General features: G+C 43.5%; 2 protein-coding genes across 15 annotated transcripts in view; one reads left to right on the forward strand and one right to left on the reverse strand.

Moving 5' to 3' along the window:
• Positions 1-21,951, forward strand: part of LOC105017636 (clathrin coat assembly protein AP180) — a 29,918-nt gene extending 7,967 nt beyond the window's left edge. For 2 of the 12 annotated variants that reach the window (XM_010882372.4, XM_034287873.1), the window contains exons 3-27: positions 1,475-1,617; positions 2,208-2,283; positions 3,306-3,408; positions 3,634-3,727; positions 4,023-4,134; positions 4,280-4,386; positions 4,729-4,770; positions 8,211-8,272; positions 9,041-9,046; positions 9,204-9,216; positions 9,327-9,421; positions 9,584-9,660; positions 9,802-9,816; positions 11,615-11,713; positions 12,712-12,888; positions 13,188-13,262; positions 13,892-13,972; positions 14,795-14,860; positions 16,818-16,937; positions 18,758-18,782; positions 18,948-19,020; positions 19,885-19,938; positions 20,066-20,146; positions 20,236-20,350; positions 20,457-21,951. In XM_010882372.4, the coding sequence (XP_010880674.1) occupies positions 1,475-1,617; positions 2,208-2,283; positions 3,306-3,408; positions 3,634-3,727; positions 4,023-4,134; positions 4,280-4,386; positions 4,729-4,770; positions 8,211-8,272; positions 9,041-9,046; positions 9,204-9,216; positions 9,327-9,421; positions 9,584-9,660; positions 9,802-9,816; positions 11,615-11,713; positions 12,712-12,888; positions 13,188-13,262; positions 13,892-13,972; positions 14,795-14,860; positions 16,818-16,937; positions 18,758-18,782; positions 18,948-19,020; positions 19,885-19,938; positions 20,066-20,146; positions 20,236-20,325 (1,886 nt within the window). In that variant the 3' untranslated portion in view covers positions 20,326-20,350; positions 20,457-21,951. The other 10 variants (XM_034287874.1, XM_034287877.1, XM_034287876.1 and 7 more) reach the window with 10 other exon arrangements.
• A 75-nt stretch (positions 21,952-22,026) lies between these two features.
• LOC105017637 (serine protease 23) lies at positions 22,027-25,345 on the reverse strand. 3 transcript variants are annotated; one of them, XM_020056119.2, is made up of 3 exons: positions 25,212-25,345; positions 24,752-24,881; positions 22,027-24,114 (listed from the first exon to the last, which is right to left on the reverse strand). In XM_020056119.2, the coding sequence occupies exon 3, from the start codon at positions 24,093-24,095 to the stop codon at positions 22,602-22,604; it is 1,494 nt and encodes a 497-aa protein (XP_019911678.2). In that variant the 5' UTR covers positions 24,096-24,114; positions 24,752-24,881; positions 25,212-25,345; the 3' UTR covers positions 22,027-22,601. The 3 variants fall into 3 exon arrangements, with proteins under 3 accessions (XP_019911678.2, XP_010880680.2, XP_012993999.2); XM_010882378.3 differs by having other exon boundaries at positions 24,752-24,968; XM_013138545.3 differs by having other exon boundaries at positions 24,752-25,345.
• Between the last annotated feature and the right edge of the window lie 2,050 nt (positions 25,346-27,395).

The raw sequence follows: 27,395 nt of genomic DNA on the forward strand, positions 1-27,395 counted from the left end.
AAATTGAGATTGAAAAGAGAAGGGGGTCAGGAGGATTCTGTGTCCCTGGGTTTATGAATCCTATCTGTCATCAATAAGGAGCAGCTGTCTAAACAGGATGTGATGTAAATCTTGTCAGGTCTATAGTGGAATAATGACATCAGTCGCCAGGCCTGGTCATGTATACCGTTATGTTATTATGGCAATTCCAGGAAGAGATTATCTGTGAATATATTCCAGATGTGGCTCCAGTACATCAGTCAACTAAAGATAAAGAGTAGACAGGAAAGCTGTTAACTGGAGAAGGTATAAGCACATCACGGTTTTGGTGTGCTAATGCCGTGTATTGCATGCATGTTTATTTGTGTGTGTGACAGTTGGAGGAGGGGTCACCTAGATCCCTCACTGATCACATTAATCTGTGGACAAAGCTGTTGCCCCTCCATCTTTAACCCTGAAATGACCTACTCTGGTCATCTTTTGACAGGACAACGTTCCACTTTTTTGCATGGTAGAAATATTGGACCTCTATAACATTTGAGTAATAAAATATACCAATATAGAACTGATAAAATATCAAATCCCCCTTTCCCTAGGTTTCTCTCTCTAGCTCCATCTCTCTCTCTGTTGTCTCACCTAGTCTGTCATAAACTATCCCCCAGAGCGCTGAGTTGAGTTTCAGAGGTGAACCAGACCTGTCTGTCTGTCGATTTGTCTGTCTGAGTAACAGGCTATCTTTAGTGGTGGAGATACAGATGACAAGGCATTATATTTGTCTGTGTGTTGGATCCTCTCCAGCAGTGACTTGGTATGTGTCCTGAACTCTCAACGTCTGACTCTGCAATGTCTAGCTCCAATAGCTGCACAGTGAAGTGGGCAACTGTCAGTATGTCAGGTTTTTTACACATTCCAGTAGCAGAACTACCTCCCAAGGCCATTCTCAAAACTGTTCCACTCACTCCTGAACTGGATTCACATTGACGCGCACACACACATATACTGACATTTTTCACTTTCTATCCTTGTGGTGACCTGAGATCTCTGACCCAGATATCAATGTTCCCTTATTTCTTTACCTAACCATAACCTCTACCCTAACATTAACATTAACTTAAACTTAAACTCAAGAACCTGACTTTTATGCCTAAACTTAACCTAGCCCTAAAGCATAACCCTTAATCTAACTGGTAATGCTTAAATATAAATGTAACCCAGATTTTTCCCTAAACCTAATCCCTGGGCCAGAAATAGCATGTTTTCCATGTGGGACCTCCAAAAATTCCTATGGGGAATGAGCTTTTTCTATCTTTGTGGGAACTGCAGGTACTTTCTCATCATAATTTTGCAACTCTTTTTGAACACTTGAACTACGTAATGATTCCTGCTGTATTCCGTTTCACAGATCAGCAATCAATATCAAAACAGTTTCAGTTATTCTGAACCTTTAACAGCATCTCTCCCCAGAGTACCAACAAACTACCTGTATTTATTGCAGATCTGATCTCTGCCACCAATGCGACCAATGTGAACATCCCTCAAATGGCAGACACCCTGTTTGAGAGAGCCACTAACGCCAGCTGGATCGTCGTCTTCAAGGCCCTAGTCACCACACACCACATGTGTGTCCATGGCAATGAGGTTAGAGGGCAGCATTTTAGTACCCAACCATGAATATAGCCAATTTAGACTGTTTAATCCAAAGGGTTCTTTGGTTGTCCCCATGGGAGAACCCTTTAGAGTTCTAGGGAAAATTCTGTTTGATTTCAAGTAGAAACCTTTTAGGCTCCATGTAGAATCCTCTGTGGCAAATGTTCATTATGGAACCATGAAGGGTTTTATCTAGAACAAAAATGTTTTCTTCCTTTAGGGACAACTGAAGAACCCTTTAAGACACTAGATAGCCCTTTTTGTAAGAATGTATAGTCTAACTCTCCTGATTGTTCCAGGGGTGTAGCTGTCTGTAACGTGGAAAACAGTGCTGTTCATTCTGCTGCTGACTAGATCTCATTCTGAAACATTGTTAACTAACACGGTTATCGAGAACTATTTGAACACATAGAGATGCTGTATTGATACACAGTCCACTTGTGTTCACACACTGTAACATACTGTATACAGTACATGTTGGACTGACATGGGCGACTGATGCTCAGTTTGTAGCCATCCTCTCCTTAACATAAGAAGAGGTCATAGATTATCTGTGCCTTATTGTCGTTTTGTTTCCTCAGAGGTTCATCCAGTACCTCGCCTCCAGGACTGCTCTGTTCAACCTCAGCAACTTTATCGACAAAACAGGCTCCCACGGTATGTGCACATCCACTTTTTGTGTGTGTTTGGTGAGTGAAGCACGTGTATTACCTCTCAGTTTAGAGCTCTGATACAGTAAATACAGGAGATACAGTAGATGTAGTAGATATGGGGATACAGTAGATGTAGTAGATATGGGGATACTGTAGATGTAGATGTAGTAGATATGGGGATACTGTAGATGTAGATGTAGTAGATATGGGGATACTGTAGATGTAGATGTAGTAGATATGGGGATACTGTAGATGTAGATATAGTAGATATGGGGATACTGTAGATACAGGAGATACAGGAGATACAGGAGATGTAGTAGATATGGGGATACTGTAGATACAGGAGATGTAGTAGATATGGGGATACTGTAGATACAGGAGAAATGGTAGATTCAGGAGATGTAGTAGATATGGGAATACTGTAGATACAGGAGATACAGTAGATGTAGTAGATATGGGGATACTGTAGATACAGGAGATACAGTAAATACAGCAGGTAAGGATATACTGTACATACAGTAGATATTGGAGATAAGGAGATAAGGAGGTACAGGAAATACAGTAGATTCAGTAGATACAGGACATTCAGGAAATACAGTAGATATACAGTAGAGTAGATGAATAGAAGGGGAGAGGGGGGCCATCTGGAAAAACAAGAAATCACTGGCCTGATAATTACATAACAAACAGGAGCAAGCATTGCAATGCACTCACACACACCAACACACAAACATGCACACACACGTAAACACCCTACACCAAAACCCGCATAGAACCTCTTCCTGCCTAGGATTGCTATGTCCTGTGCTTGTCTCCATTGCCTTAGCTGTCATTTCAAATCTAAATTTTTCATTGTACTGTGTCATATCCTAAAGTAAACAGGAAAGATACCTACTGCACGCCTCTCCTTCAATCCCCTACACAACTCTGCTACCATCAGTTATACAACTTAGAAAACAGAGGATCCTTTGGGCTTACCTGGAGGTTTATATTTTGTGTGAGTTTGATGTAATTCTCTTTCCCCAGGCTATGACATGTCTACGTTCATCAGACGTTATGGCCGCTACCTCAATGAGAGGGCTTTTGCGTACCGCCAGATGGCCTTCGACTTCACCAAAGTCAAGAAAGGGTCAGTCACCTCTCTGTATCGCCAAGGCTTTTTCTGTCATTCACCTTGTCCCTGAGATACAAAACTGTTAATTCACCTCATCCCTGTGGCCCTCCTGCTGTCATTTGCCTCATCCATGAGGCACAACTCATACTGGAATTGACCTGGTCCTTGAGGCCCTCGTATTGTCATGTACCTCATCTAGGAGGTCCTCATTATGCTCTCCCCTGTGTGTTTCCTGAAAAGTGCTGAGGGAGTGATGAGGACAATGGCTCCAGACAAGCTGTTGAAAGGCATGCCTGTCCTCCAGGCCCAGATTGACACACTGCTGGAGTTTGATGTGAGTTGCACGTGCTCTGCATCGCTTGGTTACAACCTATCATCAGTCTGTCTGCCTGTCTGTCTGTCGGTCTGCCTGTCTGCCTGTCTGCCTGTCTGCCTGTCTGTCTGTCTATCTCTAGCAGTGATGCTGTTCGTTCTGTTGAACATGATCTTTCTGTGTATGTGTTTGTACACATATTTCTGGTGTTTAATGAATTCATTTAGTAACTTAGTCATGAACTAATTTAATTAATTATGTTGAACTTAATGCCTGATTTAATGAAAATATATTAAAATGTTATGCACTCTCTCAGGTCCATCCCAAGGAGTTGAATAACCCTATCATAAATGCAGCATTCCTACTGCTCTTCAAGGATCTGGTCAAGCTTTTTGCTTCCTACAACGATGGGATCATTAATCTATTAGGTTAGTCAGAGATGTCCCAAATGGCACCCTAGTTCCTATATAACGGTACACAAATGTTGACCATTGCCTGCTAACAGAGTGCTTTAGAGACGCAGACAGTGGATTCGTGGCTGCTATTTTCATAACAACTGTTTAATATGTGTAGAGAAATACTTTAAGATGAAGAAGAGTGACTGCAAGGAGGCCTTGGAGATCTACAAGAGGTTCCTGACCAGGGTCACCAAGATTGGAGAGTTCATGAAGCTTGCAGAGGTAAAAGAAAACTACTCAGAGATTATTCGACATTTGACATTTTAATTTGAAGTCATTTAACAGTTGCTGTTACCCAGAACAACTTAAAATAGTGAGTGGATGCTTTTTGCCTACTTTTTTCTAATGACCCCCATGGAAATCAAACCCACAACCCTAGCGCTAAGAGTGCCACGTTCTTCCAACAGAACTACAAGGGATCCTCTAGGGTGCTTTCTTATTAATTTGTGTCTAAATGGAAATAACAGAGAGCTTCCTCAAATACACTTTTGGTCTGTGAACAGAATGTTATGAGGCACTGATATTGTTTGACAAGCTGTTTCTTGTGTATGTTTTGTTCCACAGACAGTTGGAGTTGACAAAAATGACATTCCAGACATCAACTATGTAAGTCATAGATTTTATTCCCTTTCACTTTGGAAGGATGTTGTGACAGACACCAGGGTTTGGGTGTATTCCGAATTGAGATGCGAATAGGGAATCAACAAGCATGCCCTATTCTTTCCCAAAAACGGGTGAAAGAAAGTGATATACCCATGATTTTGTAGTGCAAAACATTCAGATTAATGTTGCGTAAGTACACAAATATGTTGAATCGTTAATTTCAAAGATTGTACAAGACTGTGTACCTTTTGGAGTTAATCTAAACTACAGAAAATTAACTACAGCAGTTATCCCAATCTGCAAGGAATAATGCCAGTTATTAGGGGGATAAGTTTTGTGTTTTACATTTCTGTTTGATAAGTCACCATCATTAAGCTTTGAAGGTTATCGTACACAGTGCAGATGGGCCTGGAAGTAAAACAATAGTTTAGTGTTTTGTCCATTATAACCATGGCAAAAGAGTCGACGACTGCATTTCATTCTACATTTTCCCATGTGAATCTCAAAACACCAGTAGACAAATGACAATGCTAATGAGGCAATTTGTGCTTAAACTAGAAATACATCCTCCAATGGACTGCATTGCTCAACATGCCCTGATTTATTATCGTTAACTTACACTGTTATCATCCCTGAAATGAAACGTGACTTAACTACCGCAAGGATTAAAAAGGTAACTCATGTTATCTGCATCTAAGCCCTGCATTGACAATTAGTCATATATTCATCATGTTTGCTTTCAAAAAGTTTATACTGTAGAAATGCTAATTTTATATTACATGCATGAATAAGCACTGCAATCTTGCTGTCTTTGTACGTAGTATATAGCTGATGATGTTACTAACAAAACTAGCGATTAAGTTAGGCTGGCTACTTTTATGTTACCAGTTGAGTAAATCCAGCTCTCACTTACAATGATGCTACAAACTGACCAAATTCCTAAAGAATGTAAGACAATATACAGTTCCATATAAATGAATAAATAAATAAATGAATCAATTAATCTAACACTATGTACACGAGAATGGGGAAAAGATTAATCAATTTCACCAAATGAAGTGAAATGTATGTACAGATGGATAAGGTGCTTTGCAGGTACTGTGATCAGATAGTAGGTTGGGACATTATATTTTTAAATGAGTAAGGAGTGATACAAAATGTCCAGGTTTTGTTATTATTGGAGGCAGAGAATCTGAAGAAACACAAGTATTGACTTTAGTTTGAGGTATTTACCAGTTATTAAGCTAGAATAGCCAACTAACAATACATCTCCAGATATGAACGTCTTGGTTTGCTTGTTTCAGTAAGCTTAACATTTTAGAAATGCTGCCACTAAATATTTTTGGAAATGTGTATGTACATCAGTGCATGTTTATCTGCAAAGCTGGCCAAGAATTATCTATTGGATCAGCTAGTTCATTGTTTCTCAACCCTGCTGCTGGGCGTTTCTTTTAGATCTCTCCCTGCTCTGTCCCACCTGATTCAAATGATCAGCTCATTATCAAGTTCTTCATGAGCTACATCAGGTATGTTAGGGTAGGGAGAGATATAAAACATGCAGGGCAGGGGGGCATCCAGGAGCAGGGTTGAGAAACACTGCACTAGTTGATTCCCTTTTGCTCTTGAATTAAATTCTACAAAAAGCAGAATTTGAATACTATTTGAAAGGAAGAATAATTTAATTAAAACAAATGTAGTGGCGGATTTCCTTTTTTGTGTATCATCACAGAAATTGTTATTTTGACATCATCTTGTTACCTGCTGTAAAATAGACATTTTTGGATTTTAGTAAAACATTTCTGGAAAAACAATACCTTCATATTGCGGTTTGCCTATAAAAACTAAACATTTGCTTAAATTGTTAAACTAACAGACAACATGATTTTAGATCAACACTTTTTTTTTAATTATAATTGTGTGTTCTATGGATTACAGTAATAAGTTGCATATCTGCCTCAAGTGGAGGAGTTTACGTATCTAGGGGTCTTGTTCACGAGTGAGGGAAGGATGGAACGGGAGATTGACAGACGGATCGGTGCAGCTTCTGCAGTAATGCAGTCGATGTATCGGTCTGTCGTGGTGAAGAAAGAGCTGAGCCGCAAGGCGAAGCTCTCGATTTACCAGTCAATCTACGTTCCTACTCTCACCTATGGTCATGAGCTTTGGGTCATGACCGAAAGGACAAGATCCCGGATACAGGAGGCCGAAATGAGCTTTCTCCGCAGGGTGGCCGGGCGATCCCTTAGAGATAGGGTGAGAAGCTCGGTCACCCGGGAGGAGCTCAGAGTAGAGCCGCTGCTCCTCCACATCGAGAGGGGTCAGCTGAGGTGGCTTGGGCATCTGTTTCGGATGCCTCCGGAACGCCTTCCTGGGAAGGTGTTCCGGTCCCGTCCCACCGGGAGGAGACCCCGGGGAAGACCTAGGACACGCTGGAGGGACTATGTCTCCCGGCTGGCCTGGGAACGCCTCGGTGTCCCCCCGGAAGAGCTGGAGGAAGTGTCTGGGGAGAGGGAAGTCTTAGACTGCTGCCCCCGCGACCCGGCCCCGGATAAGCGGAAGATGATGGATGATGGATGGAAGTTGCATATCATTTTGATACACTTTTTTTAAATAGTTGATGCTATATTATAGAGGTTTCAGGAGTTTTCCAGGTGCTAGTTCATAACATTGCAGAAGTGTAAGGTTATTCAATTTCTGCTCTATGCACAAAATCGACACACACTGACATACAGTATTTTATATACAGACTTCCTCACTCTATCACCTACTACAACAGTTTATTTATCACCATTGAAAATCTGCCAAAGAAAGATACTTGATAGGTTTGACAATTTGTGATGAGTCACTGATTTAGAATAGTTTCCCACTCCTATTTAGCTTGATAAACTTGCAGGCTTCTGGTTTAGGGTTGCCTGGTTTTTACAAGACTAAATTGTCCTCCAGCTTGACACACATAAACACACACACGTTTCATCTATCCAAATCTTCCCCCTTCAATCTCAGTGTCTGCACCCTCGTGTGGTCACGGACCTAATTGACTCAGATGATGACGACTGTCCCTTTAAGCCTATCGAGGACCCGGTAACCATAGAGACACAGGGTGGCTTGGCAGAGTGCCTGTTTGGAGGATGGAGTGTTGGCATGGGATCAATCTACGGACTGAAACTTCTGACTGTAGTGTGTCTGCCTGTGTGGTTTTTGAATACTCCCTTTGCTTCTGTGTGAGCACAGAATATTCTAGAGTTAAGTAAAATGTTCCATAACACTTCATTCTACAGGCCATTGAGTTTATACAAAGGTGGGGTAGTGGGGTGAGTTAGAGGGATTTCTGCAGGTATTGGGTGCTGTGTATTTGGGGTGTCTGCATGAAGACGAATGGCTGCATTAGTGAGATAAAGGTGTTGTTTCTGTGTCTCTAATGGTTTGTCTTCTGTGCTCCTCAGGCTCCCAGTAGCATCCTGGAGTCTCTGGAGACACATATGAACAGCCTGGAGGGAAAGAAGGGGTAAGAGAGGACCCTGTCGCTAAACCTCCCATTTTACAAAGAGCTAAAATGCTTGAATGTGTCAATATACTGAGAAAATATGAAAGGAGAAATGAGAGGGTGAGATACAAAGGGATTAAATGGGCTCTATTCGCCTGATGTAGCCCTACACACTGACCACTTCCTGAATTAATACAGTTGTTTTCCTCCGTTTGATCCATTAACACACAAGCAAAAGAACCATAATTATATACAGTATGAACTGCATTTGTCAAAACTATTCTGTTATGTGTGCTGCATATTTAACATGTTTATCTTATGATGAGGAAATGTGCTTCCACGTAATGGAAATAGCAATTAATCACTGCTGAAATAGTGATTGCAATTGATGCAGGCTGTCCCTTTTCAGTAAAATATCAATGTTTGAAAGGGCGTTGTTGTTAGGCACAAAATATCAGTGACAGTTGGTGCCAAAATATTTTATGTAGATTAAATAGGTCAACTAGCTAACCCGTCATGTTAAAGGCCAGCTTTGGGCAGAAATATTAAAATAATGCCTGTACAACAGATCAATGCACCATCATAACACAACAGGTAGTGCTTAAAAACTAAAGGATCAATAAGATATCTGGTTACAGAACTGCCACAGCTTCCATCCAAATGTATTTCGTATATGCTTGCCTGACAGGGCTGTGAGCCTGACACAAAGTCTTCCTCAGTTTTGTTGTGATCGTTCCCTTTAATCCTATTCTCTCTTTGTTCCTTTCTGTTCATCAATGGGGATCACAGTGAAGGGTGAGCATGATTTCTTTGGGGTTTCAGAAATATTTAACCTTTTTTGAGTCATGAATATGCGCTTGAACATTGCTTTTAATGTAGAAGATTTCAGCCCTGAGAGGTGATACCTAACTCTGCTTAAATTAAAATATCAAACATTCCATCTCTCTTTCAGGTCTCCAACAAAGGTGAGTAGAAAAAAAAAAAAACTACTTGTCTCTGTTATATTACTGCCTTATTGTTTCTCCTTTTACGTCCACACTTCAATACAACAGTTGTCTCCCTATCTGAATTCCAGGGATCCCCTACCAATAACGTGTCCCCTACCTCCACCCCCGCCAAATCTGCAGCCGCTGTGCCCACCCTAGCGCCACCACCCGAGGAAGCCACCGAGTAAGTGCTTCCCTTAATTCATCTTATCTCCTTGGGAATTTCCTCAGTTCTTGCTGTTTGAGATTCTGATCTGTAGCGCAATTTCCTCAAACTGCGAACGAGACAGACAAGCTCTCCTCCTTCCTATGTGCCTGTCCCACCGTGTCTCCGACCCCCATCTAGTTCTCTGTTGGATCTGGACCCCCTCTCCTCCTCGGGGCCCTCAGCGGGGGCCTCAGCAGCCCCGACGTCCTGGGGAGGTAATGGCCCACGTTCAACACTGAGACATACAGTAGTTTCCTTTTTTTCAATTAAAACGTTATATGTTATCTAATTAACTGTCACATAATTCAATGTTTCCTCATCACCTTCTGCCGTGCTCTTCCGGGATGCTGCCCCAGACCTCCTGGGATCTGGTGAGTGCTATCCCATAGTGCCTCTGGCTTTAACCTCTCTCCCGTGTTAGTATCACCTGATCTAGTTCTGTAATCAGATTGTATAATTCCCTCTAGATCTGTTGTCAGATAATGTAATTTCCTTTAGATCTGTTGTCGGAGAGTATAATTTCCTTTAGATCTGTTGTGAGGGTGTATCATTTCCTCTAGATCTGTTGTCTATGTCATTTCCTACAGATCGGTTATCATTGTCATGTCCTCTAGATCTGTTTTCAGAATGTCATCTCTAGTTGTGTTGCCAGTGTCAGTTCCTCTAGGTCTGTTTCTAGTGTTTCTCTAGGTTCAGTGGCCTATCTCTCTCTCTCTCTCCTTTTCTTCCTGTTCTTTCTCCCTCCCTGTAATTCCCGTCTTGGTTTTGGTTCAAACGGGGGCTTTATTCTGGGGTTGATTTTGGGGATATATTTTCGATGACCTTGGTTCCTATTGGATGTTTTTCGGTTCTTTCTTGGAAATTGGGTTGATTTGGTACCTTGGTTTGGTTTTAATCGGGCTCTTTCGGTCTACTTTGGGTTGAATTCTGGGGGTTGTTTTGACACCTTATCTGGGGGTTGGTTGGTACATCACATGGGTACCTGCAGAAATGGGCGAGTCCATGCTTCCTGACCCCACCCTCGCTGTAGAAACCGCCCCCTCTCCTGCGGTGGTAACGTCCCCCCCCTGCAGCCACAGAGCCAGGAGTCACTCTGGCTCCTCCCCCTAGTGCGGCCGCCGCCACCTCCCCTGCCTCGACGAATATGGATCTGCTGGGAGGTCAGTGGGCTTCTGGAGAATTCTCTACCACAGAATCTCTGCTGGACAGCTCAACCCCGATCAACCCTCCACATGCACACACAGGAGATATAGTCTTCTTTTAAAGCACGCACACACACCGATGTATGTGTGTAGTCTCTGCATGTAAAAACACACACACATACACACACACACACTCACACACACAGTGACACAGATACCCCAAAACAAGCACACCCATTTGGGAAAAACACACACACACACACACATACACAGTGACACAGAAACCCCAAAACAAGCTCACCCATTTCGGAAACACACCCACACACACACACTGCTAGGCATTCATGCACATTTAACACAGATATCCAAGCTGAGACACGCCTGCTCACATGTTGTAGACCCAGCCTGACCATGCTGCATTTTCACATGCTTCTTTTTGTTTGATAGTCTGACAGCTTTTCCTCAATTCAAGAGAAAAGCAAACCTATCAAACAGTCACACTCTTTAATGACAATTCATCTTGCTTTGCTTCTGGGTACATTCTGTGACCTGCCTGTTGAGTGATGTCGTGTAGCAGCCCTAAACACTGCTTTCTTGTCTAGTTGTAGCTAAAGCCCGCCTCTTGTAGACCTTTCTGTGCCTCCTGTCTTTATTCTCATTCATCTGTAAATCATTCATGCTACTAAGTAAATGTTGTGCAACTAATCTAAGCAGAATGTATTCATTTTATTTTATCAAAAGAGCTCTCTCTGCAATAAATAACAGCTGTCAGTTATAAAACAATTTCTAATATGTATGTACTGTATATTAACCAAGTACATTTGATATATCTCTATATATAACTGATGGACAAATGTATTTAATATGCAGTACATTAAATAAATAACCTCTTTAATTTCTCTAATCTACATTCTAGTCTGTCTATGAGGTGTCTTTCTGACCTTCTTTTTCTTACTGACACTCCTGATTGTCTGGCTTGTTTTCTCTCCTCTGTCTTCATTGGCTGTATGTGTGTGGTGGGCTTCAGATGCCTTTTCAACACCTGTTCCCGCCTCCGATGCATCTGCTGCTGCCGAGGGCGGGGCTCCGGTCTCCACGCCAACCCCAGCCTCTGATACTACAGCCGGTGGGTTGCAGGGCGGTGTGTGTCCGTGTGCCGTCTGTCCGTGTTAACGTCCACGTGTATGTATGTCGCTGGGTGTCTTTGACTGTGGTTCAGCGCTCGCTGCGTCTTGAGAGTGTATTTCAACAGCTGAGCCCAGTGCCGTGATTGGATAGAACGAGGCTGGCTGTTTCTCAGCATGGCTGATGTTGTTGCCGTGGTGTTTGAAATTGCTGTTGTCACAAAAAGGGCTTTATAAATAACATTTATTGATTTGGTGCTGAGGTTGTTACCATGGAGTTTATTGCCGAGGTTGTTAACATTGAGTTTGGTGCTTAGGTGCTATTTTATAGTTTGACGCTAAGGTTATTCCCATCAGTTTTGATGCTGAGGTTGTAACCATGGATTTTGATGCTGAGGTTGTAACCATGGATTTTGATGCTGAGGTTGTAACCATGGATCTTGATGCAGAGGTTTGTAACCATGGATTTTGTTGTTGAGGTTGTAACCATGGATTTTGATGCTGAGGTTGTAACCATGGATCTTGATGCTGAGGTTACCTCAAGGATGATGTCTGACCGCTACATGCTCCCTGGGGCCTTGGGTCATTTTTTCCATCTGTAAACATCGACATAAAATGCATGTGTGAGCTCCTTGGTTCTGTAAATCCGCTGTAGTTTAATGATTATGCCTAGGATGCTTCCTGTTATCCTTCTCGACACAAACCATGCTCTTTTCCTATCCTTTTTCATCCGACATTATATAATTTTTCATCCGACAGATTATCTCTTGATCACACAAGAGATCAACAAGAGAAGGTTTTTGGAGCCATGAATTCTTAACTGTGCATGTATCTTCTCTGTTTCAGAAGCTAGGCTAAATGCACACCCTCTCCCTCATCCCAACTTCACAGTAAATAGCTCCTGTAATCCCTCTCTGTTTAATTCACGGTGTTATGTGGGTGGCTGTCTGACATCTTCGCCTCCCTTTGTCATCCCCTCCCCCTTTCCCTCGTCCCAAAGACCCCTTTGCGTCCTCTGGTGGCAGCTCAGGTGCAGCAGGCTCCGGGCTGGACCTATTCGCCATGATGCCAGTGGAGAACAACTGCTTTAACTCAGTGGCGCCTCCTCCTGCCCCCTCATCGACCATTACCGCACCCATCCCCCCTCCCACTACCCCGTCGATAGACCTCTTCAGTGGTAAATGTTAACACGTGTGGGGTCCTCCTTAACCTTTTCCTTGCTCCTGTTTTGTCCCGACCATCTACTCTGCATCTGTGTCCTCCTGTGTCCTGCATTATTCCAGTCATCTCGCATAACTTGCACATGTAGCTGGTCCTCTTCCCGCCTTCAGCTTGGACGCATTTTCCTGCGAATCCCTCTCTGCTCCCGCATGGACTTTCAATCAGAATGTTTCGTCTGATTAATCAGTGTTTGTAGTCTGCTGTTCTCATCTCAAATATGTGTGTTTGTGTGTTTGTTTGTTCCTTGTTCTGTAGCTATGTTTGATTCTATGCCAGATCCACGATCCACCAAAGCAGACCCTACCCCCAGTGTTGACATGTTTGGAGCAGGTACCCAGAATCGTGCAGTCACTCTGCTCTCTTCCCATCTATTCTCCACCCCCTCACCTTTTCCCTTTACCATCTTTCCCCCTCTCTGCCGTTCTTCATCTCCCATCTCTTCATGGGTTCAGTATCTTTGTCCTTGATCAGTGAAAAAGAAAGCCCGGTTGTGGTGTTTTCCTCGGGCTCTGCTACAGGCTGTACAGCATGGCCTCAGCTGCTCTAGATTCCTGGTCCACTCTACTTTATGTTTTTTGTACTGTGTACTTATCTGTTGTGAACTAAAACCTTGTTGTCTTTCTTAACATGTTTATCAATTTTTATCTAAAACCGTGTCCTTTTTCTTAACATGTTTATCTTTTGTAAACTAAATCATTGTCGTCTTTCTCAGCATGTTTATCTTTTGTGAACAAAAATCTGTGTTGTCTTTCTTAGCACGCTTGTTTATCCTAAACTAAAACCTTGTTGTCTTTCTCAGCATTTGTCTATCTGTTCTAAACAAAAACCCCTGCGTCTTTCTCAGCATGTGTTTAAAGAGCTGTTTCTATACGTAAGCCTACTTGAGTGCTAGTACGACGTTCCATTGAAATAATACAGATTGTATGCCAACCTAAAGCTCCTCTACCCCTCCCATACAGCTGGTGTATTCTCATCTCCTGCACCCCTCCTCTCCTCTGCACCCCCAACGGACAAGGGGGTGATCATGGACCTGTTCGGGGGTGGGTTACCATACACCCCAAGCCTCACTATCCCTCACGCTGCTGAGCCACATAAATTCACGAACGTGGCCCGTGGGAAACATTTATATCGAAGCAGAAAAATCCATACATTTTAATATTTTATTGTTTATTCTCATCATGGCCGTCGACTTCATGAACACTTCACATCTTGACGTTGTCAGTGTTGTCAGGTTTTTAGCCGTTGCGCTCAGACTGGACTGTGGCGTTTTGAGATCCTCCGGCATGTTGACAGTGTAGCTAGGTCCAGGTAGACTTCTCATATTGGGATGAAAGCGTGGAGTTCCTGTTGGTGCGTTTGAGACTAATGATGTGCTCTGCTAGACACTGAAACAAACATTGCTAGAAATACTAATGATGTGTTGTCAGGTCAGTTTGGCTAGCTGCTAGACCAGCATGGACCAGCCTACTAGCATCCACAAGATATTAATGGTTTGTGTCCAAACCACAGCCAAGGAATGTCAGAGAGTCAAACCACTTTGGCTACTTTGGTTACAAGCATAACCAGGCAGATAATTTCGGTCAGACAGGACCTGGCCAGCATAGACCAATACAGATCAGCCCGGACATGCTTGAAATGTATAATGGTCTATGCTGGTTTTCTTTCAGAAGGGATGTGTGTGTATGTGTGTGTGTGTGTTCAGCTGTGAAGTTTGCTGACCTGTCTTCCAATGTAACGCTGCTGTGTTTTGATGTTCCTAGTGTGGAGCAGGCGGCTGACTTCTTAACCCTTCTTTGCCCTCACGCTGCGCCTACCCTGGCCTACCCTGGCCTACCCTGGCCTGGCCTGGTTTGGCCCATTAGACTCCAGCGGTGGAGAGACCCAGCCTGCTGCCCCTGCGTCTGCCTCTGGCGCTGAGCTGATGGCAGGTAACGTATTCACCAACGCATGACTCCCACCGTGCGTGACTCAACACCATGTCATGTGTGACTAAAGCCATGAGTGACTAAACACCATGCATGACTAAACAAAAGGAATGACTTAACGCCATGCGTGATTCAGCACGGTGCATGACTGAACACAATGCATCAACCATCAACACCATGCAAAACAAGGGTGTTAATACTGTATACTGTACCACATGACACCTCCCATTCGAAAATGCAACGGCATCACCATTTTTAATGGGGTACACTAGATATTTCTGACGTATATGGTATACGTACCTGATCAAATTACATATAATTGAAATTCCAAATACACAATATATCACATGAGTATTCTGTAGACAGGACCATTCAAAGATGTGACCGTAATTTTTTTTTACATAATATTGGTGACATTATTTATCGGGTAATGGTTACGGTATGAGACCAAATACCATGGGTATGATCATTTTCCTGTTGTAAAAACATGAACCAGTTCATAGTAGTAACAATGCATCTCAGGGGTTTGTGTTATAGAAGCAATATACAGCTGTATCTGGCACTCTGCAACGCGTTGTGCATAAGAACAGTCTTTAGCCATGGTATATTGGCCACACCCCCCCCCCCCCTTCATTGTTGAATAACTATACAACACACGTGTCTGTCGAATCAACTGTTGTGAAGACATTTTTTTTCTAGATTATTTCCTCAGTGATCTTTGTCTTTCAGTTGATGGTGTGTGCGTTGGCTTATCTTTTCCTGCTTTTCAGTAAGCCACATGGTAACCCTGTTAACCATGTTACTGTGGGAGTGTTTCCTGTGCTCACCTGGTTCATGGCTGTCACTGCCCTGCATGTTACGCAACTGAGGACCTGCAAATGCTACTGCTTAAGGCTTAACTCTCTCTTTCCTCCATCTCTCTCTCTCTCACAAAATGTTTTGTTATCTCTAACTGGCTCCATTATTTTTCCTTCCACTGCTCTGTCCTTCCGTCCCTTTTTTCTTACCCTCACTCTTCCTCCCCCTTTCCTTCACTCTGTATATATCCTCTTTCTGGCTTCCTTCCTCCCCCCTCTCTCACTCTCTCTCTCTCTCTCTCTCTCTCACACACACACACTTTATCCTCTTGCTACTCTCCCTCTCCATCTGGCAATGGGGCTGGCTCATTTCTTGCTTCCTGCTCTCTGATTGGGTGAGTGTTCTAGCTCGTTTATGTGCTGGTTCCCACAGTGCATTGCAGCCGGATAGCTGCTGTGCTGGCCTGTCCCTTCTGCTACGACAGATGCCTAATAAATACTGTACCATGTGTGGGCTGTTCACATCACAATGCTCACTAGCTTGCAATTATAAGCTGCAGTGTTTTTCACCCTGTAGAGTAGTGTCTGCAGCCTTACTGTCACCAAAATACAGCCGATGCCTGTCCCCAACCAGCTAGCTAATAATAAATTAACCAGTGGTGTGGTGGAGGGTAAATGCTACTTAGGCACATGTTGCTGCTTAATGTAACCTAAGAGGTTAGATTAAGCTTTACTTCACTCAATGCAAAAGACAATCTGCATTTGCCCACCTTTGTCTAGATAACATATAGGGATATTACATGAAGAATATTACTTAATTTTATTACTTAATTGTATATTGTATATTTGTGTGTGTGTGTGTGTGTGTGTGTTGAGGCATAGTGAGAGCCCTCGCCGTCGTTCTGAGTATCAGGGCCGGGGACTTGCCTCTTGTTAACATTCCAATCCAATGGTGTTCTCTGATCACTGTTGTCATGGAGACCCTCTCGATGGGTTGTCATGGTAATCCCACTCAAAAAGAAAACCCCCTATGTTACAATCAGAGAGGATTACTGTCTCACCCCTCTCCCTCTCTCCCGGTGCCCTCTCCCTCCCCCACTCTCCTTCTCGTCCCTCTCTTTCTCACCGTCTCTCCCCCTCCGCCTCCTCTGTTTCTCCTTAAGCTTTTGATGGGTTAGGTGATGTGTTGATGCCCGCCATGACCCCCCAGGGCGGGGCCACCATGTCTCCAGTCAAACCCATGGGAGGAGACCTGGACGCCACCATGGCTAGCATGGCTAGCAGTAAGTCTCTGAGTCACTGAACAGACACATTATAGGGATCCCCACTTCTCCCTGAGCCATCTGAGGGCTGCGTTGCTGTCGACCTCTGCATAGACACGTGTCCATAAAACCACCAATGAACTCTGTGTCCTTAGTGGAACGTCAGTTTACAGTGCATAGTGGTTACACAGCCAGACGCTGCAGGTCAACACGTAGCATTTGACAGAATGATGAGATAATACATACAGTGGATATAAAAACTCTACACACCCCTGTTAAAATGACAGGTTCTTGTGATGTAAAAGAATGAGACAAAGATAAATCATGTCAGAAGCTTTTCCACCTATAATGTGACCTATAATGTGAACAATTCAATTGAAAACAAACTTGAAAAATTTACAAATGAAAAATAAAAACCTCAGAATAACCTGGTTGCATAAGTGTGCACACCCTTAAACTAATACTTTGTTGAAGCACCTTTTGATTTTATTACAGCACTCAGTCTCTTTGGGTAGGAGTCTATTAGCATGGCACATCTTGACGTGGCAATATTGACACACTCTTGTTTGCAAAAGCGCTCCAAATCTGTCAGATTGCGAGGACATCTCCTGTGCACAGCTTGTCAGATCACCCCACAGATGTTCAATTGGATTCACGTCTGGGCTCTGGCTGGGTCATTCCAAAACGTTAATCTTCTTCTGGTGAAGCCATGCTTTTGTGGATTTGGATGTGTGCTTTGGGTCGAACTTCCTCTTCATCTTCAGTTTTCTAACGGGTGCCTAAAAGTTTTGTGCCTAAATTGCCTGGTATTTGGAACTGTTCATAATTCCCTCCACCCTGACTAGGGCCCCTGTTCCAGCTGAAGAAAAACAGCCCCAAAGCATGATGCTGCCACCACCATGCTTCTCTGTGGGTATGGTGTTCTTTGGGTGATGTGCAGTGTTGTTTTTGCACCAAACATACCTTTTGGAATTATGGCCAAAAAGTTCAACCTTAGTTTGATCAGATCATAACACATTTTCCCACGTGCTTTTGGGGGACTTGATGTTTGTTTTTGCAAACTTCAGCCAGGCTTGGATGTTTTTCTTTGTAAGAAAAGGCTTCGGTCTTGCCACCCTACCCCATAGCCCATTCATATAAAGAATATGGTAGATTGTGGTGACATGTAGCACACAGCCAGTACTTGCCAGAAATTCCTGCAGTTCCTTTAATGTTGCTGTAGGCCTCTTGGAATCCCCCCTGACCAATTTTCTTCTCGTCTTTTCATCAATTTTGGAGGGACGTCCAATTCTTGGTCATGTCTCTGTTGTGCCATATTTTCTCCACTTGATGATGACTATCTTCATTGTGTTCCATGGTATATCTAAGGCTTTGGAAATTCTTATGTACCCTTCTTCTCACTGATATCTTTCAACAATGAGGTCCCTCTGTTGCTTTGGAAGCTCTCTATGGACCATGGCTTTTGATCTGAGATGCAACTAAGAAAATGTAAGGAAACTTCAACTAGATTAATCAGAGTCACTTTAAATGATGGCAGGTGTGTAATGACTTCTATTTAACATGAGTTTGAATGTTATTTGTTAATGAACTCAGCCACATCCCCTGTTATAAGAGGGTGTGCACACTTATGCAACCAGGTTATTGTAAGGTTTTTATTTTTATTTTTCCCCCTTGAAGATTTCAGTTTATTTTTCAATTGAATTGTTCACATTATAGGTCATATTAAAAGTCACAGAAACCTGGCATTTTAACAGGGGTGTGTAGACTTTTTATATCTACTGTATACTCTATTTCTGACCGGAAGATGTCAAATGTCCAAATTCTCATCTGTTCTTTTACAGATCTGGGAATGGGGAGCCAAAAACCGTAAGTGTTCCAGCTTTGTCCAGTTTTGACATGGAATTGAATGTCCTTAATCACAGGCGCATAGCATTGTCCAAGTGCCCTACTAGCTACACACTGTAAGAGGTTGTGGGACTGTTCTTGCTCTTGTTCTAGTGGCCTGTTGACTGACTGACATCTCTTCCACAGGGGGGAGAACACGATGGGAGGCGGAGGCTGGTCAACTCCTCAGGTAGCTCCTGCAAGTTGGGGCTCACCCATGGTAAATCTTGTGTGTGTCCTATAGCATGGAGTATAGCCGCATGGCAGTCACGGGCATGGCGCCAGTCACTTGGGTCCTACACTCTAAGTCTCCAGGGGGGCCTGAACACAATACAGGGATTTGGTGTTTGATTTTAAAGGACATTTTAAGTTAAGTTGTTGGACTGGGCACACCCCCTGGAGAGCTCTGAGAGGACTGAGGTTTGTCCCAAACGAAGGAGAACCTTGAAAATGACTTCCTTTCTCTTCTCCCCTTATGGTTTAGACCTTGGAAAAACGACACAGCCTTTCACTGACCCCAAAACGCCCCACTCATCTGCATAATTCTTAATTTTAGCCCTCTTGGGCTGTTTCATTAGTAAGGGCTCTTCTTCCACAGTCCAAATGAAACTATTAGTTAGGAGGGGATCTCTGTAGGGTCAGTAGTCCCAGTATTATTCCATGGCTTGAGCTGTTCATTTAGACGAAGCCCCACCACTGGAAAGAATACATTTAGTTGTTGATTCTTCTGGCCTGTATTCTCATGATGGACCTTGAGCTCCTCAAATGCTTTTGAATTAGCAAATTAAATGAACCACATTTGAAACAAGCTTTTTTTGGTGTGCTGTGCTTTGCTTTCCTGTTCTGTCTGTATGTGTGTGTGTTTACATTTTTGTGATATCTCTGGGTTTTGTGTGTGTATCTCTATGTAAGTGTGTGTGTGTGTCTAATATGTCTGTGTCAGATATGTTTCTCTATTAGTGTTTGTCTGAAGTGTCTCTGTGTATGTCTCCGTCTGTGTGTGTGTTGTTACAGAGTTGTCTCTTTATGTGTTGTGTGTAGTGTAGTAACGTCCCACCTCCTCTGCCCCACTCCACACCCCTAGAACGTTCCAATGGGTTCCCCTTCTTTTATGGGGTCTTACCAAGGATTCAGCATGGTAAGACCGCCCTCTCTCCACCCAGGACCATTAGGACCACCTAAGACGGCCAATGACCCCTTTAATAGGCCCATTCACGCCTCACTAAAATGGCCGCTCTAGTGTCTGACTTCCTTCTCCCTCCCAGGGAGGGGCGGCTGGCGTTGGAGCTCCCATGATGCCCATGGTTAGGCCAGGCTTTGGCGGCACTGCAGCTCCGGGAGCACCGGTGAGACACAAAGACAACAAACACCCACGCATCCTACACACGCTCACATACCCACTACAACGCCAACCTGACACCGTTTCCTGTGACAGATGGGATCTCCGGGGATGGCCGGGAGCCCAAGGAGACCTCCACCCCCCAAGAATGCCCTGGACGACCTCAACATCAAGGACTTCATGTAAACGCCTGAATAACCAACCCTCCAAGGTAGGGCTCTCTCACAGTGACAGCAGACTACACAGAGGCAGAGACAGTCTCATGATTATGTTATGGTAATTGGCCCATTTCTTTCTGTCCGTCTCTGTCTCTTCAGAGGTTGCCGTTGTGTCTGGAGCTCTGTGGATGTGTGCACTCCCCGTCTCCCTCCTGTCACGCCCCCAACCCCATCAGCCAATCAGCACTACGATCCTCGCCCTCTGACTTCCCTGTAACCGCCTGGCCTCCCTCTCTGTCTGTATGTTGTAGCACAAACTGTGGATGTGAATCATAGATACAGAAAACAAAAAAACGTGGATGTTTGTGTGAGTGTGTGTACTTCAATGTTATCCTTTGCTTAAACTAAGTGAAAAAAATATACCATAAAAATCTCAAGTGTATTTAGAATTAATTCTGGAACTCCTGCGTATCAACTGACTTGGAATGGTGGATCTGTGTTGATTTTCTTGCGCGTTTCCCAGACGAGGACTGTGTTGTTAACTGTGGACTTTGTTCAGTGTGTGTAAACCTCACTGGCCAATCCCTGCTTATTACCTTCATTCACTCTCCAGTCAAATTCCGTACTGTGTTTCTGACATCATTCAATTCTAATAGTTGTACCTCTTCCTTCATTGATCCATTCAGCCTCTTTTAGAACACAGTTCTATTGGTGTATATTGATATATTATGAAATGTTTAAATGTTGCAACTGTCACCACAAATCTGGGTTTACAAGATTACAAATCAAAGGACAGCCTCCATCTTCTATTCAGTTCATTTGTGATTTTTTTTCCAGTTGTTTTTTGATTATGTGTTACATGCAACATTTATGAACTGTGTTCAAATTGACTTATGCATTTTTAAATGATAGATTATACATATATTTCTTTAATCTTTATTTTGACAGAAATTGTATCATATATTTTATTTATGTCTATGAATTGTAATTTGAAGAAGACGCATTCCCCTGTAAATATGTTTCTGTCTATATTTGGAGGCAGTATTGAACGGAAACTCCCAGTATTTACTGTTGCACTCCCCGTTGGTGTGGAGTCCTTCTGCATGTCAAGTGAACATGATCTTGGCTGCATCCAAACACTTTAAAAACAGAATCCTAGTCTACTCGTCTTATTTCCTTAACTGAAAGTTGTCTGAATTGAATCAATAGATGGAAGGTAGTTGGCGGAATCCAATGCAGCCCTTACACCTATCAGTGGTCACGAAATGAATGAAGCAAGCAAAGGTTTGTAAGTGTTAGAGGGACACAACCTCGTCCACCGAAGGTCATCATGGAGCAGTGGTCAGTTGGACTGAATGGCCTCCTGATGGTAGATGCGCCATAGATGTTGGGAACTAATTGGCTGAATAGCCTTCAGATATACACTGGATGTTCCTTTTGTCGTTTCCCCCTAAAGTGACTGTATCTTGTGAAACAAAGTGTTGAGAAAGAAAAATACAAATAAAATGTATAAATGAAAAGAAAGAGGAAAACATTGTTTGCTATATATTTGGTTGAAGCCATTGTTGTTTGGTTCTTGAATGGCATCAACATTCTCCTTCCCCTACTTGCATGTGACTCCCATTGAGATGCAATAAACTACAAATACACTGATGAAAAGACTTGAGGCTTGATCTTTTGTGTTCGCTACACTCATTCAGGCTTGAACATGCTCAGTCCAAATGCTTTGGTAATCAATGGTAGTTTTTAATATAAGGAAATGTTATTCATTACAACATTCATTTGATCAACTCGGTTGATAACAGTTTTAGAAAACACAATGTATGTTTAGGACGTACTGGACAAAAAACACATTTACATTTAGTAGACCCTGAAGATAATATTCTGAAAACGTTTTCAATACTTACTTGCACCTAAAGTTATCATTAGCCGGATAGCAAAGTTGTTCTTCATGTAGAGATGGAAGAACACTAAAATGTATTGATCAGGTGAAATAGAACTCATGTAGCACCACATTATGAGCACAACAGGCATGTTGTGGAAACAAAACTTTTAAAGGCCAAAAAGACAAAACAAATTCTGGATAATGATTCTGGATAAAGATCTACTTGTTACATCAGATTCTTCCAACTGATCTCAGTTGGTTTTTGGATGCTGTGAAAGTGACAGATTGCCATTAGATCCAGTAGACTTCCATTTGAACCAGTAGATCCCTATTAGATCCAGCAGATCTCTATTAGATTCACTGGATCGCCCCTATTAGATCCAGCAGATCTCTATTAGATTCACTGGATCGCCGTTGCCTCAGGCCTCCCTACACTTGCTGGGATCCCCATGGATCCAGTGGCAGATCTGAGCGTACTTAGGTGGAGTGATCCTCACTGCCACATTATAGTCCCCTTGTTCACCTTCTTTCCTCTCCACCCAGCGGTGTCCTGAAAACACGGCGATTACCTTCCGCTGCCACTTCCCCTTGTTGGGCCCCTCCCCTTCCTGTCTGAGGCGAATGTACACACCGGCGCCAGACGCCCCCTGCTGGGCGTCGCAGTGTTGATACAGCAGGTCGCTGGACTCCTCGGCCACCGAACAGAAGCGATAGACCACCTTGTCTCCCTCCCCCTCCGCCTGCCCTCCCACCGGCTCATTGTCGAACCCTGAGAAGTGGATGAGACCCAAGGCAAGGGGCTTTGCAGTGGGCGCCACCCCGAGCTCCATGTGCTTCTGTTTGATTGGTCGTTTGAGCTCCAGGAGGGCGTAGTCGTAGTCAGGGGCTACAGCCCTGTCTCCTGTGAATATCCAGCCCTTGGGGATGTGTGTTTGTTTGACCCCCGTCCAGCGGAAGGATGGCTGTTTTTTGGCTTCAGTGCTCCGTGGTTTGCGGCTTAAACTGCCTCTCTTTCTCTGCCTACGTCTCCCTCCTCTCCTCGCTTTCTCCGTGTTTTCTCCTTCAACTCCTTCTGCCCCAGTTTCCTCGTCAATCCCATTCTGGATCTCCCCCTTTCCCCGCTCCCCTCTCCGCCCCTCCGCTCTCTGTCCCTGCTCCGGTCTTGGATCTCCATCCAGACCATTCCCCCACTCCTCTTGTCCTCCGACCTCTTCCTCTCCTGCCCCCTCTACAATATTATCCCCATCTCCTCTTCTCCTCCCTGCTCTCCTCCCCCCTTTTCCTCCTCTCCTTCCCCCCCTGCCCCTGCCACCCCCCCTACCTCGTTTGGATTTCATCTGGAGGAACCCCACTTTGAGCCTACGGAGCCCCTCCAGGTAGTCTTTCCCGTCGTGGACACAGTGGGCCGCCGTCAGGATGTGCCTTTCAGACACTAGCACCCCGGAGCAGCCCGTGTTCAGCCGGACCGCCGCGGAGAACGGGTAGCGCGTGGTGAAGTGGCTGTCAGAGATGACGAAGCGGCCATCCACGCCGTACACCTGCCGTTTTCTGCGTGTGTGCGAGGGCGTGTGTGAGACTGTCTCATTCAGGTCTTGCAGGGCGATGTTGGTGCTCGTGCGTGTCCCGTTTTCGTACAGTGTCTCGTAGCCCAGAATGTTTTCCAGGGCGGCCTGGTCGGGAGGCGGGGAGGTCTTCCGACAATCTATCCCACACAAGCCTTCCTCGTTCCCGCCTGCTCCCTCATCCTTCCCCCCAAACGCAGGGGTCAGCAGGTGCACGGTTTGCCTTTCCAGAATCAGTGGGACCCTCTGCACCGACCAGCCATAGGCTTTACCATCATCTCGGTCACTGTGCCTACTGTGGACAGGAATGCACAGGGCACAGAGGAGCAGACACAGGGGAATGAAGCCCATCACACTGCTTCACCAGGGCCTGGAAGACAAAACAGGAAGGAGGAAAAACACAAAAAGATGACTGGAATATACGAAGAGGCCAGCAGAGGACACTCAGTTCCCAACAATTACCGACTACTTGTCATAGAAATAACAGACTCACCAATAGATGGTGCTGAAGTCCTCAAACGTTTAAAACAGTTAAGTTTTGAAGAACAACTTGCTGATTCAAACTAATATTATAACTAAAATGTGGCTCCAAATATAGCCAATCATGTTGATGGCTAAATGAACACATTTTATGTTAACGTTTTGTACGTCATATAGCCTTCCTTACATAATGTATATGAACACAGCGTGAGCATGAAAGAAACAGCTTGATAAAAGATCACTGTCAGCATTAAATACAAAAGTTACTGAAACATATGTTTTAAAACATGTCATCAAATGATGAATGAGTGGAATTATTTGAAATTGGCTGTAGTCGGATGATGCATATGGTGATAAAACTATAATCACTGTGGACAAAGTAAGAACGAATCACTCAGGAAATTACACAATGCAAAGTAAATAATGTAAGGGATAACTGGACTTGACGATCAACGATGAGTAATGACTGACCTGTCTATATATTATTGACTGTGACGTAAACTGATTGAAATTACGGTTAATCATACCTGCAAGCATTCGATTGGAGAAGTTAGCAGATTTCATCCAGTCAGGGACCATTTGGTGCATGAAAGAGCGCGTCCCATCGTCACCCGCACATCAAACAAATGCAGCGTAATGGAAAGCCGTGCGCGAGATCTTTGTCCGCCGTGAAAAAAGTATGTATGAAAAAGAGAGCTCGTCCCAAGACACCACCGGGGGAGGAACAGTTACCACATTTCTGTTCTAAAGAAATGATACGTAACATATTCAGCTGTTTTCACCTGAACATATTTTCATCGCCCACATACGACAGTTTTACTGCATTCTTGCCTGATCATTGAATTAATTTATTAATGTCATAATTATCCATATCAGACATCAACCTGGACTATGGCAGATTTGTTTAATGAGAAAATATCTAACGGCAGAGGTTGAGTTTGTTTTGCAGGATTTTTGTTCAGTATGAGCATATCAGTTGAAACTTACAAAGCCATATTATAATGTAGTGGAGGAACATACGCAGCTGCAGAAAACTAACAAAAAACGTGTACTTTTGCATGCAATATTGGCAACTGAATTTATATTGCACTTTTCTTACCATACCAGATACCATATCATCAGCAACGTAACCCCGTCGCAAACACGGACGCGCACGCAAGAGGAAGTCAAAAGAAAGCGGTGGCATTTATTGACCATAGTTGTCGTGGAATTGAGGGGAAATTAGTGATTTGTGGACTGAATTTATTTTTTTTAAATCAATGTAGGGGTATAATTAAAACTTTACTTTGGGATTTTGTAAGGTTGTTTTGCATGCTAATCCCATAGATGAACAGGGAGCCAGATCAACTTGGTCTCATAGACCGGACGTAGCCTAGTATACCTAAATCTTGGACACTCTCTTTAGTTTGAACATGTTACATTCAGTATGGCAACTTTGGGCAGTGGTGAAACAAGCAGTTTTCACCAAGTGTGGTCACCTGGGTTGGTGAATGGCAACACCTGGGTTGGTAATCTACACCAGACTCTGTCTCCTTTGGCTCAAATCAATGGAAAGGCAAAAAATACTCCATAAAGACCAGCTTGTTGTTTAAGGTAATATGTGCTGTGCACAATAGCCTGTGTGGGGTTAAAATAACAATCATGAATAAATACCAAACATTGGTAATGTAATGTCACCTAATTTAATGAAATGCATCCTATTACACTAAATGTAGTGTCCTCAATTTATTTAATTGTAACATCTACCCCTGAGGCTGAGATGGACCGATATCTTACTAGATGTATAAATCTGAAGCATTTGTGCATCATTTCCATTCCCTAAAGGAGAGAATACTCAGTACCCGGACACTGAAAGCCAATAAAGGAAGATAGAACAGGGCTGACGTTCTGCCAGTATTCTTGTTAATGATACATCTAATCTCTATATGCGTCCTTACAGAGTGGGTTACAATGTTCTCTGATGAGTTCAGGATCCTTCAATTTAATTTACCTTCAGCCAGCTCTACAACTTTACAATGTGAAATACGATTGATATTCACCTTATGCCTACTCTTGGTGCTCTCATGAAATCAGGATGTTCCATATGATTTACCATTAGACAACTCTGAAACGTTATAATGTCACAGTATATCTATGTTTATTATAACAGTTTCCTGGCTCAATCCCCAAATGAAGTCGCTTTCTCTTCCATCCTATCTCCCTCACTGTCTTCCCTCCTTGGTCCACTTCCTCCGTAGCTAATTTTTACTTTGCGAAACAATGACTTGTACTCACAGCGAAAGAGCTCAACATTTCAACCATTTACAAAGATCCTTGGTAGTTTCAAGTTACCACATTCACTCACCTAAAGGATTATTAGGAACACCTGTTCAATTTCTCATTAATGCAATTATCTAATCAACCAATCACAGGGCAGTTGCTTCAATGCATTTAGGGGTGTGGTCCTGGTCAAGACAATCTCCTGAACTCCAAACTGAATGTCAGAATGGGAAAGAAAGGTGATTTAAGCAATTTTGAGCGTGGCATGGTTGTTGGTGCCAGACGGGCCGCTCTGAGTATTTCACAGTCTGCTCAGTTACTGGGATTTTCACGCACAACCATTTCTAGGGTTTACAAAGAATGGTGTGAAAAGGGAAAAACATCCAGTATGCGGCAGTCCTGTGGGCAAAAATGCCTTGTTGATGCTAGAGGTCAGAGGAGAATGGGCCGACTGATTCAAGCTGATAGAAGAGCAACTTTGACTGAAATAACCACTCGTTACAACCGAGGTATGCAGCAAAGCATTTGTGAAGCCACAACACACACAACCTTGAGGTGGATGGGCTACTACAGCAGAAGACCCCACCGGGTACCACTCATCTCCACTACAAATAGGAAAAAGAGGCTGCAATTTGCACAAGCTCACCAAAATTGGACAGTTGAAGACTGGAAGAATGTTGCCTGGTCTGATGAGTCTCCATTTCTGTTGAGACATTCAGATGGTAGAGTCAGAATTTAGCGTAAACAGAATGAGAACATGGATCCATCATGCCTTGTTACCACTGTGCAGGCTGGTGGTGGTGGTGTAATGGTGTGGGGGATGTTTTCTTGGCACACTTTAGGCCCCTTAGTGCCAATTGGGCATCGTTTAAATGCCACGGCCTACCTGAGCATTGTTTCTGACCATGTCCA

The sequence above is a fragment of the Esox lucius genome, chromosome 18, assembly GCF_011004845.1.
Source record: "Esox lucius isolate fEsoLuc1 chromosome 18, fEsoLuc1.pri, whole genome shotgun sequence".
Classification (NCBI taxonomy): Eukaryota; Metazoa; Chordata; class Actinopteri; order Esociformes; family Esocidae; genus Esox; species Esox lucius.

Bases quoted from the DNA above. Each gene is read 5' to 3' on its own strand.
- LOC105017637 (XM_020056119.2), bottom strand. From the start codon at position 24,095: ATGGGCTTCATTCCCCTGTGTCTGCTCCTCTGTGCCCTGTGCATTCCT.